At 46.9% G+C, this 12,066-nt stretch overlaps 1 protein-coding gene across 3 annotated transcripts in view; it reads right to left on the reverse strand.

The window, feature by feature from the left end:
• Window positions 1-736: 736 nt before the first annotated feature.
• ldhd (lactate dehydrogenase D) overlaps window positions 737-12,066 on the reverse strand; it is an 11,559-nt gene continuing 229 nt past the window's right edge. Inside the window, exons 1-11 of one of the 3 annotated variants that reach the window (XM_064313899.1) lie at window positions 11,939-12,066; window positions 11,008-11,117; window positions 10,351-10,492; window positions 9,145-9,286; window positions 5,866-6,025; window positions 5,479-5,678; window positions 4,660-4,788; window positions 3,895-4,022; window positions 3,419-3,509; window positions 2,792-2,903; window positions 737-1,276 (exon numbers count right to left, since the gene is read on the reverse strand). The exon at window positions 11,939-12,066 is cut by the window's right edge and continues 228 nt beyond it. In XM_064313899.1, the coding sequence (XP_064169969.1) occupies window positions 1,111-1,276; window positions 2,792-2,903; window positions 3,419-3,509; window positions 3,895-4,022; window positions 4,660-4,788; window positions 5,479-5,678; window positions 5,866-6,025; window positions 9,145-9,286; window positions 10,351-10,492; window positions 11,008-11,117; window positions 11,939-12,046 (1,488 nt within the window). In that variant the 5' untranslated portion in view covers window positions 12,047-12,066 and the 3' untranslated portion in view covers window positions 737-1,110. The remainder of the gene's footprint in view (window positions 1,277-2,791; window positions 2,904-3,418; window positions 3,510-3,894; window positions 4,023-4,659; window positions 4,789-5,478; window positions 5,679-5,865; window positions 6,026-9,144; window positions 9,287-10,350; window positions 10,493-11,007; window positions 11,118-11,938) is intronic. The other 2 variants (XM_064313900.1, XM_064313901.1) reach the window with 2 other exon arrangements.

A 12,066-nucleotide genomic window follows, 5' to 3' on the forward strand; every position in this document is an offset into this window, starting at 1 on the left:
AAGCCACTTCAATCATTTAAACGTTTATCCCTGCTGTTTCGAACGCTCCTGTTGCGTGATTTTACTGCAAACGCTGTGTAACCCACGACAAGAGATTAAAATAACTGGCAGCAGAGCAGTCCCGTGGTGTGCGGGAATCGCTGTTCAAAGGTTGTGTTGTCTGACCGCGCTCACGATAACCAAATTTGTCGAAAATTGCGAATATACTCCTGCTGTCATGATGTCAATTTAAATTTCATTAAAATATTGGATTTTTCTTATGTTGTTGGAGGAGGGGGGCTTTTGCGTTTTTATAAATAATCCGTTTGTAAAGTGAGATTATGTTTTTTCTTGCTTCCAACGGTGAAAAAAGTAGCATATATTTATGTTACAATAACCGATTTAATGAATCGAAACTGCCAGCTCAGCAACTAACAACTCGATCAATGTGTGTGATCAGTCATCACAACAGGCATATCACTTGTTGGGTCGATCTATTTCTCAGAATACGTTAGCCCTACCTCCGGTTGACGAGCGCATATAGCCGCAGAGAACACACCGTTACTTCTCTTTTGTTGATTTACTTTTTTCGTTGTTTTATTGAATTTTTTTTGATGTGACTGAATGCGTTTTTCCAGATAACTGATGATGGTGGGATGAATAACCCACCATTGATACTAATAATACAAAAGAAAAATCAAAATGTGTGTATATGTTTTAAAAAACTTCAGGCAATGGAAATGTACAAAAGGCTGTGTTGGGAATTAAAAGGGATTTATTGACAGTGCAATGGTGCTTTGCTTTAAGATCAGCGAAACTTTTCAAGACCGTCTTTGTCTGAGGACAAAACCAGTCAAGCAAATAGTGCATCTTACATTCTCGGCTAAAATACTATTACATTTATTATAAATATACGTGTTCACAAAATATAATTTCACAGGATCTGTCAGATCACAAGCACGAAGCACAGGAAAATGAGCTAATGAAAATTACGAGGTCACCTCCAATTTTACATACCAACACTGACCCCTGGTGGTACTGTTGGAAAAGGCAGACTGACCTTCACTCAGTTCCTCTGTGTCCCTAAAAGAAAGTCTCGCCTCTCCTGCGCCCTCTCGTGGCCTTTGTGTGCTACAGCACTTTCCCGGGGTTCATCAAGTTTTTGGGGTCCAGAGCAGCTTTGAGACTTTGCATAACCTCCATGGCCAGGGGTCCCAGCTCTTCCCTGAGCAGGGCACGCTTCCCCAAACCTACCCCATGCTCCCCTGTACACGTCCCATCCAGAGCCAAGGCTCTCCTGAGATGAAGAGGGGGGAACAGAGAGAGAGAACCAGAGAGGCTATTTTTATGACTCTGCTCATTAACAAATGATTTGTTCAGATAAATGAACTAAAGCTTTAATCACTGACTCATTTTGTATGAAAGATGGTTGTTCTTTTTAATGTGACATTTGAACCTTTTTAAATATGTAATGCAGCCTCTTGTTGTCAGGGGGGAAAAGCAAGTAGCTGAAAACCGTCAACGTCCAGATCGTTAAATCTGCCGGCAAAGCGTCGGTTGCCGTTACAAAATGGAGGAACACCAGCCCCTGAAGGGCAGTATATGTGGACCTCTTGGTTAAAAAAGTCAGGTGGAGAATTGCAAACTGAGCTTTTCCTATGAGGGTAGTCTACAGGATCGCCTGCAATCATCCTTTCGCAGCGGTCAACTGAAGGGGCGACGGGAAAACCTCCGGCGGGATCTGACTCGACAAGACCGGCACCACACAACCACAGGCCAGTGACTCCAGGTTGTAGTTCAATGCCGCTGAGAGCATCAAAAAGAAGAGCACTTCCTGACTCATAAAATGGCCGACCAGGTTACATGATGGTGGAGGCCAGGGGGCTCAGAAGCTAGTCCTGCAGCTTGTACTAGATCCCACAGAATTTTTCTATTAATATCAATATTTAATGAATGGCTTTCAAAGTTTCCAAATTAATCTACTGATTAATTCAACTGAACGGACAAAATGAACCAGCTATTTAAAAAGTCGGTTGACAGCCCTAGTCATTTTACTTTCAATATTTTCTTTTTCATTTTATTCTTTCTTTTTAAACCAATCTTCTGTAATGTCCAGAGAGGCCTGACTCGTCACAGCAGCGTTTTGTGTCTGTCTGAATGGGTGTGGACGAGCGTGCGCTCTCTTCTGAACCTGAGAGAGGGCGTGAGATGAAGTTTCTGCTTTTAGGGTTCAGCCTTCATGTATTTTCCCCCACTGAACTCAGTTTATACAGGGAGAAAGAGAAGACAGAGGGAGAGAGAGAGAACGGGGGCTCAAGGGAAGGAGAGAGAAGCAGATCACGAGAAGGAAGAGATGGGATGAAGTGAAGGAAGCTAGGAGAGAACAGTAAGGGAGAGGAGGGAGAAGACAGGAGAGGAGAGAGAGAGAGACGAGGTGGAGGGGGGCTGATTGAGGGGAGAGGAGAGAGACTGTGAGTGAGAGGAGAGAGAGGAGAACTGAGTGGTGAGAGGAAGAGAGAAAGCTGGGAGGGGAGAGACGAGGAGGATGAGATGTGAGAGGGAGAGAGAGAGAGACTGCTAGTGTGTGAGAGGAGAGAGAGAGAGGATGTGCAGTGGGAGAGGAGACGAGGAGAGAGAAGACGGGAGCTCCAGGAAGAGAGGAAGCAGATCATGAGAAAGAGAAAGAGGAAATGGGGGATTGGGAGAGGTGAAAGGAAAGCTGAGGGAGAAGGAAGAGAAACAGGTAGGAGGGAGAGTGAGAGGGGGAGAGAGAGACTGAGTGTGTGAGAGGGAGAGAGAGAGAGATATGCACCTGGCCAGTCTCTCTGTGAAGTGGTGGACTCTCTTCACCTCGTCTGGATCGTGGGGGTCCAAGACCATCAAGCAGTGGAAGTTCCCGTCCCCAACGTGGCCTGCGATCGGACCTGTGCGCGGACAGGAAGTACGCAGGAAACAGACAGGAAGTGCACCTCACACCTCAGGTAAGTGCCTACATACTCACACAAGTTTAAGTGGCAATTTGTTCCTGATGACTTTCTCATTGAATGTTTCCATGGCGTTGTGATGTGCATTCACAGTATGCTGTGCCCTGTTTCACACACTGTGCTGTTGCTAGGCGACCCTGGAGCTGTTCAACTCAGGTGTGTTAGGGTTACCCGAACAGAGCTGGGTTTATGGTTAAGATCTGGTACTGGGGAATTGTTTACTAGTGAGTTTGAGATTACCACATGCTGCTGTTACCTGAGCAATGTTCGGGTTACCCGAGCAGTGTTGGGGTCTACCTGAGTGATGGTAGGGCTACCAGATCATTGTTGGGGTTACCAATATGTTGGGGCATACCTGAGAGGTTCTGAGGTACTTTTAGAGGTGTTGGGGTGATTTGAGAGGTGTTTGGGTTACCTGAGCGATCTTGGGGTGATTTGAGAGGTGTTTGGGTTACCTGTGAGGTGGTTCTCGGTCAGGTCCTTCTTGGTCTCCACGATGATCTGGGGTAGATGCGAGATGGGGACACAGACGTCCGTGGCATACGCCTGTTGGGTCACCATGGCAACAGTACATCACAGATACTACGCCAACAAATCACGGACATGCAAAAAAGGTCACATGTATGAGAGATGCGTTTGCTGATCTCATTCACTACAAATATGATTAATGATCAATGACTATAAGAGAAGAGATCATTGGTTATTGATCGGTAGTGTGAGCCCAAGGTAATTGCTTGCGAACTGGAGCCTGAGCGGTGTGGTTTATGAGCAGTGTGTTTTTTGAGGGGTGTGGTATTAGAGGGGTGTGGTCATTGAGCGTTGCAGCCTTCTGATTGGACACTGAGCAGTGTGGTTATTGAGGGGTGTGGTTATTGAGCGTTGCAGCCTGCTGATAGGACACTCAGGGGTGTGGTCATTGAGCAGCGCTCACCCTGCAGCCGGGTCTGAGTGCCAGGGCGGCGTACCAGGCATCGTGCCGCGCCTTCCACAGCCGCGCCCGCGTCTCCGCGTCCCGCGCCCAGCTGAAGTCCGACCCGCCGTTCCCCTGAGTGATCTCCTCTACACACACCCAGCGGGAGCATGAGAGCGCTTATATATACACACACACACACACACACGCACACACACGCACACTTATACACATACACACCCTCCCTGACTTACAGACACACACACACACACACACACGCTTATACACATACACACATACACACACACACGCTTATACACATACACACACACACACACGCTTATACACATACACACATACACACACACACGCTTATACACATACACACACACACACACGCTTACGCACACACACATACACACACACACGCTTATACACATACACACACACACGCTTATACACATACACACATACACACACACACACACTTATACACATACGCTTATACACATACACACATACACACACACGCTTATACACATACACACACACACACACACACACATGCTTATACACATACACACATACACACACACATGCTTATACACATACACATACACACATACACACACACACACACATGCTTATACACACGCACACACACACACGCACACGCTTATATATACACACACACACACACACACACACACGCACACACACACATGCTTATACACATACACACACACACACACACACACACTCAGTCGCTCTCTGAGTCTCTCTGACCTGTGATGGACACCTGCTCCTCCAGGCCCCTCTCGGTGCCATGGAACTCCAGGAAGAGCGTGGGACTGACGGGGTAGGACAGAGCACTGTAGCGGTTGCAGGCGTCAATCATCACGTCGTCAAGGAACTCTGCAGCAGAGGGGGCAGAGCGTTACCACGGCGATCCTGCCTTTAAAGGCGTGAGCTCTTCAAAGAACAGTCTGTGAGAGACAGTGTCAATATTTCTCACTTTACTTCAATCAGAGCCCAGTGGGCACAGAAAGCTACACGCACACTAATAATTATACTTCAAACACTCCTTTATGAGCTCATAAAAAGTCCATAAATCATAAATAGACCTTTAACATAATTACAGAATGCGCAACTTATCATGTTATAGTGTGGACGTGTTCTACAGTAGAAGACTGTGGAAGACCATTAAAGCAACTATTTGGTAAACAGCTTAAACAAGCACTTAAAATCTGTATTTAGGCTTGCAGCGATCAAGAACACATTTTAAAGGGTAAGTAACTACTGTGATTGTCAAATGTAAACAAAAAAATTTAATAATACTATCTACTGAGTTGGAGAGAGTAATGCTTTGCTGTTCTGACCACTGCTCCACACAGCTGCTCTGACCACTGCTCCACACTGCTGCTCTGACCACTGCTCCACACTGCTGCTCTGACCGCTGCTCCACTCAGCTGCTCTGACCGCTGCTCCACCCTGCTGCTCTGACCGCTGCTCCACCCTGCTGCTCTGACCACTGCTCCACCCTGCTGCTCTGACCGCTGCTCCACCCTGCTGCTCTGACCGCTGCTCCACCCAGCCCCCCCTCACCTATGCGTGCGATGGGGATCCCGGCCTGCAGGATGTGGACGGTGCTGTCCACGGCCGCCTGCACGGAGGGGAAGGAGCAGACGGCCGACACCAGCGCCTCGGGGACCCCGTACAGCCTCAGCGTGGCTTTGGTCAGCACCCCCAGCGTGCCCTCCGACCCCACAAACAGGTTGGTCAGGTTGTATCCGGCCGCCGTCTTCCTGGTGGAGGGAGGAACACACCTCTAACAGCCTATACACATACACACATCTTCACTATACAGATCATTCTATCCTGATTTCTATGGTGTTTTAGAGGATACATGTCTATGGTATGTTAGAACTCCTTAAAGAGGGAGGACCCCAGCTGTGCTGTGTGTGAGTGTAGTAGGGAGGAGATGTCTGTTACCTGGACCGCCGCCCCTTGCCCGCGGTGTGGATTATGGTGCCGTCGGCCAGCACCACCTCCAGGTTGAGCACGTTCTCGCGCATGGTGCCATACCGCACGGCGTTGGTGCCCGACGCGCTGGTGGCAGCCATGCCGCACAGAGACGCGTCAGCGCCTGGGTCTGCCAACACAACGCAGCACTCAACACAAAACAGTTACCCAACACAACACAATTACCCAGCTCAACACAAAACAGTTACCCAACACAACACAATTACCCAGCTCACCGCAACACTCAATACAAAACACAATTACCCAACACAACACTCAACACAAAACAGTTACCAAACACAACACAATTACCCAGCTCAATGCAACACTCAATACAAAACACAATTACCCAACACAACACTCAATACAAAACACAATTACCCAACACAAAACACAACTGAGCACTCAACACAATTACCCAACACAACAGTCAGAACAATTACCCAACACAACACTTGACACAAAACACATTTACCCAAAACAACACTCAACATAAAATAGAATTAACAAACACAGCGCTCAATATAGTTGCACAAGACAGTTACACAACACAACTCCTGAACACATTACAATACAGAATTGCAACACAAAACCGCTCTCAGCACAACTTAGCACTCAAGACAACTATGGAGTTACATAACCTTTAATACTAAGAGTGAAACAACGCTCAACACCCACCAGATGTGCACACCACAGAGACCTGTATAGAACACAGTACTACCAACACTGTAACAGTGTTTGATGGGTCTAAAAAACTTCATTCAAAAAAGCATTGGATTTTTTTCCCCGTTTCTTTCAGTTCTGAAGTCAACACTTTTTGTAACTACAACACCACCTTCCTCTTTTTCCTGCCAAGATGATGTTCTTCAGGGACACTTCTGAGGCAACAGAATGTTCTAATTTCACACTAGATCCTATGTCTCTCTGTCATGAATCCAAAGATTACGATTTTGATTATTTCGTCTGCATGTAAGGAGTCTGCCTCATTCTAGCATCATGTGGATGGTGTTGAACCGTGTAGAATTATTGCTGTCTGTGATACTGTTGAATTCAGCTGAGTGCAGTGCGGCAGTGTAGTATAATGGGTAAGGAGCTAGTCTTGTAAGCTACAGGTCACAGGTTCGATTCCCAGGTAGGACACTGCCGTTATACCCAAGGTACTTAACCTGCATAGCTTCAGTATATATAGATAGATAGATAGATAGAAACTTTATTGATCCCGTAGGGAAGTTCCCTTAGGGAAATTCAGGAACACGGTGCTGTGGAGCAACTGGAAAGGCTGCCGTCTCTCACAGCGCCGGAAGTAATGATATACAGTACTACTGTATAAATGGATGCAAAGCAAATGCTATGTAAAAAGTTACATAGCATTTGCTTTGTTACGTAAGTCGCTCTGGATAAGATGCCAGTAATGTAATGTAATTCATGTTCTTAAAAGCCATTAGTGGAGGACACTGAAGAGAAATCCTTCCTTTGATCAGACAGGCTGGATCCTCTGCCTTCGAGAGCAGGAGTCGAAATGAAGGGTGGGGGCTGATTGTTTCTCCTGGTGCGTATTTTGCATCCTGCATTGTCTGAATCCCGCACGAAAGCGGTGAGTCAGATTTTGACGCCGTAGGTGACGAAACGCTCCATCCGTTTGTCTCTTCCGCATGACTCATTAGAAGACTCACTCGAACAGTCTGCCTTTTTTTTTTTTAACCGAATCAAAATAAGAAACTGTGCGGCTATGGGGACACAGTTGTGTCACCCGGTCCCACATAACAGGACCAGTGCAGTTGAAAGTTTGACACTCCTCTTGCCTGAAGCCACGCCTCTTGTCTGAGGCCACGCCTCCCACCAGAGGCCCAGCGACCAGTTATCCACATCACAGGCTGCAGTGCTACAGAGTTAGCGCCATTCGGAGGACAGGTGTTTTGCTCACTGGCGACAGCAGGTGACCTATGGGAGCCCGGTGCCTCGCCGTGAGGAGCTAACGCCGCGGTAACGCTCAGAACGCTGGCTAATATAAGAGGTCAGCAGTGTCATACGGCGGTCAGAGAACTGGACTTGTAACCCATAGGCTGCAAGTGTGATTCCAAGCTCTGTGTCTGAATATCCAAATTGTACAGTAAGTTTGTAAAATAGCGAAGGTACAAAATGATTAACAGCCAAAATGTAAATAATTGTCTTATTTAAAGCGGAAACACCATAATACATTTTACATTTGTTAGATGTACAGCCTGCTACCCGATGCTCAGCGTATTATTACCGTTATTTATACGGTAAAGTTCTGGCAACCCAGTTGCCAGTATCTTACCAGAAAATTTACCTTTTTTTTTTTTTTTTTACAGTGTACCCTTAAGGAAGGTAAACCCGCACTGCTTCAGTAAATATCCAGCTGTATAAACGGACACTAAAAAGTAAGTAGCTCCGGAGAAGAGTGTCGGCTAAATGGCTGTAATGGACCGTTCCCACAGGCTGTGGTTAAAAGCGGTCGGCCATTCAGAGGCGGAGAGGTAGTTGTTCAGGGGGGCGTGTGCAACTGTTTCTATGGCGACAAAAAACAACAGTGCTGGAGAGAACTGAAGCCCACGTGACCGAGTGCTGTCACAAGGAGCCAACGTTGAAAGAAATCCAACAGCCGAGAGGTGACAGCGTGAATGAGCGAGGTTGCGGTGTTTGTTTCAGAAGCGGCCATGTTCACCCAGGGGGATTCGGGGACGAAGCCAGCAGGAAACGGACTAACAGATCGCCCAGTCATTGGTTCTGAAGCAGAGAGAATATTGCTCTTCCGCGTTAAACCGCTAGTTAGCTCAGGCACCGGTGGGAGTCTGATTAATTAATTTTAATAGAAAGCTGCAGAGGATTTTTTAAAAAGTGTCCATAAATATTTGTCCTTACTTGATGGTTGGATCTGATGATGGACAGCTTAAAGTTTCTCAGGCTCAGTCTACAGGGGAGTTCTAGTTTTCTGCTAAAGCTCTCTCAAAGATGAAGGGCCACACAGAAGGGAAATTAGCCTGTGTTTTTTTCTTATTTTATTGAATTGATTTTCATCGCTTGTGGCGTAAGAGTGCAGTTTGGTTTTCAAATTTGTGGCATACGACTGTACCAGTTTCCTCTCTCCGCGAACTGATCGGTGTTCATGGGTGATGATGTCACATGGTTAGAAGCACAAATGAAAACTGCACACGTGGTTTTTGGCCCGAGACCAGGATCCTCGCTGAAGAGAGACCGGACCCAGCGGTCAGGTGACCTGGCACTCACCCACAGGGAACCACAGGCCCGTGTCACGCAGGTAGGCGTTGAGGGCCTTACGGGTCACGCCCGGCTCCACCGTCACGTCAAAGTCCTCCTGGTGGAGGTCCAGGACGCTGTCCATCTTCCTCAGGCTGAAACACACCCCACCCTGACGCGTGCACGCAAACACACACGCGCGCACAAACATGCGTGCACCCGCACGTGCTGTTAGATTACCCACTCGAGTCTCAAACACTCCAGCACATCAACCACATCTGCTGCCCAGATAGTTCTGGTCAACTTATTATAAGGACAATGCAGGTTATACGCTTAGGCGACAGTGTATCGTCAGCACAGTAATCAATTACAGAATAGTAGCCAGGAGTGAGTTATAAAATAACTTGATTAACAATACAGTACAATTTCTTGGCTAGGCCAGACCCTGGTCAAGTCACATTATTGTGAATATACACTTCTGTTTCCTGCCTCAGAAAACAATGTATGATAAGGGTTTAACATCTCTAGAAAGGTCAGTTAACTGCTGAATCAGAAACTTTCATGTATTTCTGACAACTGCAGGCGGCAGTAATAAGCATCTTCTCATCGCAGAACTCCTTTTTTCTTCTGCCCAATCAGACCAGGTCACTGTACAATACATCATATCACAAGCAAGCACACTTACACATAATGGGCTTACTAACACGTATGCCACATCAGCACACAAGCAGACACTAAACATACAGACACATGCACATGTATGCACAACACATCAGCAAGCACACAACACATAAACTGTATGCACACGCAAACACGTATGCACACACACACAAGCAAGAACACATAAACATACAGACACATGCAAACATGTATGCACACACACTCACGCAAGCACACACACACATAAAAACATGTATGCACAAACACACGCAAGCACACATACACACAGGCAGACACACAAAAAAAACCCATCCTTGATTTTGGGGAGTTGTCTTAGCTGCACTGCACAACCTGAGAATGACAGTGTCCCTTGTAGCTCCCCCAATATAGCAAAAACAACTAAAGTACCACTAGATGGCAGGTACACTAAAAAGAGACATCTTCTCCCTGAACAGTATTGCACAGAAACTGAAATTCATAGACAGCATTCTGTTCTCCCTCTCTCTCTGGCATGCGTCTCAGCACAGACAGAAAGACCAGAGACAGACAGACGAGTGTCCTCCATCGCTCTCTCACCTTCATGGCGCCCACGCCCCCCTCGAGGCCCGTGCCAGTGCCAAAGGGGATGATGGGAAGGCGGTGGTGGTGGCAGATCTTGGCGAGGGCGCTGACCTCCTCGACGCTGCGCGGCCACACCACCACGTCTGGCGGCTGGCAGCTGCCCGCGCCCACCGCACCCGTTACCACGCCAACCGTGACCCCCAGGCGCAAACCATCAACGAGAACAATCACCAAAACAAGAAGAGCCATCGGTTAGAGCCCCACACTAACAGTGCTCACCAAACTGCCATAGCGCTCACTAAACCCTTGTGTTATATTTACTCATTAGCACCTGTGAAACGGTTAGCCTGGGACTAACAGGCTTTTAAAGCAATACAGAAATAAAAAGTATTGAAAATACACTATATATATTATCTTTATGTCAATTCCAAACAATATATATGGGCAATGGTTGCTGTTTACCTGTTCTAGATCACATTTAACATTTAAATCTACTGTATTAAATACAGGTTAAATAAAATGTTGATGTATTCATTACCTGAAGGCACACCACACTCCTGAAGCGATATTAACACTGCATAATCTAAAACTATGACCCACACCAGCATAAAAACATAAGAACACCAGATATCTGGTGTATAAGAGGAGGGGTTGAGGGACAGGTGACCTCACCTGTGCACAGACTCGTCTTTTCCGTGCTGCTCCCTGACCGCGGCACCCAACGAAACGCCATCGTCTCCCACCACCGCACGGAAGGCCGACACCACCCGCTCAAGAGAGCCCTGCAGGACGAACGCAGGATTGCATGTAAATTATTCTCTGGGCTTGGACCACTGATGGGCACTCTCTCTCTCTACGACTGGTAGCCCAGAACTGGAAATGGAATAGAATTGAATTTATTTAATTGTCCACCGCTGTAGGAATTTAGCTTTAGCTTATCTTCGTACATTACATGGCAAAGGTAAGTAGGCCTGCTAATAAGCGTTCTGCACACCAGCAACATTCACATAGTAAAAACAATGCACCAGTTTACCGTGCAGTGAATGGTGAACCTGGCAACCTGCCCCTTGACTAAATACAAAAGTGCACAATCAAAAGAGATACTGTATCTCTAACATTAAAATAAGGTTCGGTGAGTCTCATTTGTAAACTGGTGAGCGCGAGTAATAGGCAGCCTGCGATTTGTCACAGCACGCATTGTCCGCAGCCACGTACGCAGTGAAATTAAAAATTAGTCTTAACCAGAGACTGTAAAAAATAGGTCCTGACACAGCCACCGTTTCATAGCTCTTATGAAATGCTCAAGGGAAAGAACGCACGCAGCAGTCGGAAACCCGCTTGTCACCGGACTCACTATTACAGAAAATAGCACACCTGTTGCCTACAGTGTGTTCAGCAGTGTTATCATTAGCATACACAACGAATGAAATGACAGCGTCTGCGGTTCTTGTCCTCTGTGTCTCTAAAGCAAACGGTGGATTAATGAAACGACAATAGTCTTACTTATTCTGGAGTAGACTGTTTTTAGCCCTGCATGTCAATGCTGTGCACAGACACGCAGGAAAAGAAATGACATTGAACGAAACCAAGGATGTTCTCTCACGCGTACTCTTTCCGCGTAGCTTCTCTTGTCAATACTGCTCTGGAGGGCAGCCACGGTACGGGGCAGGGTACACAAACACCGCATATGCCGGAGCAAAGCGAGGGCCATTTTTTCGCTGCTTTCCCCGC

Source organism: Anguilla rostrata, chromosome 16 (genome assembly GCF_018555375.3).
Source record: "Anguilla rostrata isolate EN2019 chromosome 16, ASM1855537v3, whole genome shotgun sequence".
Taxonomy (NCBI): Eukaryota; Metazoa; Chordata; class Actinopteri; order Anguilliformes; family Anguillidae; genus Anguilla; species Anguilla rostrata.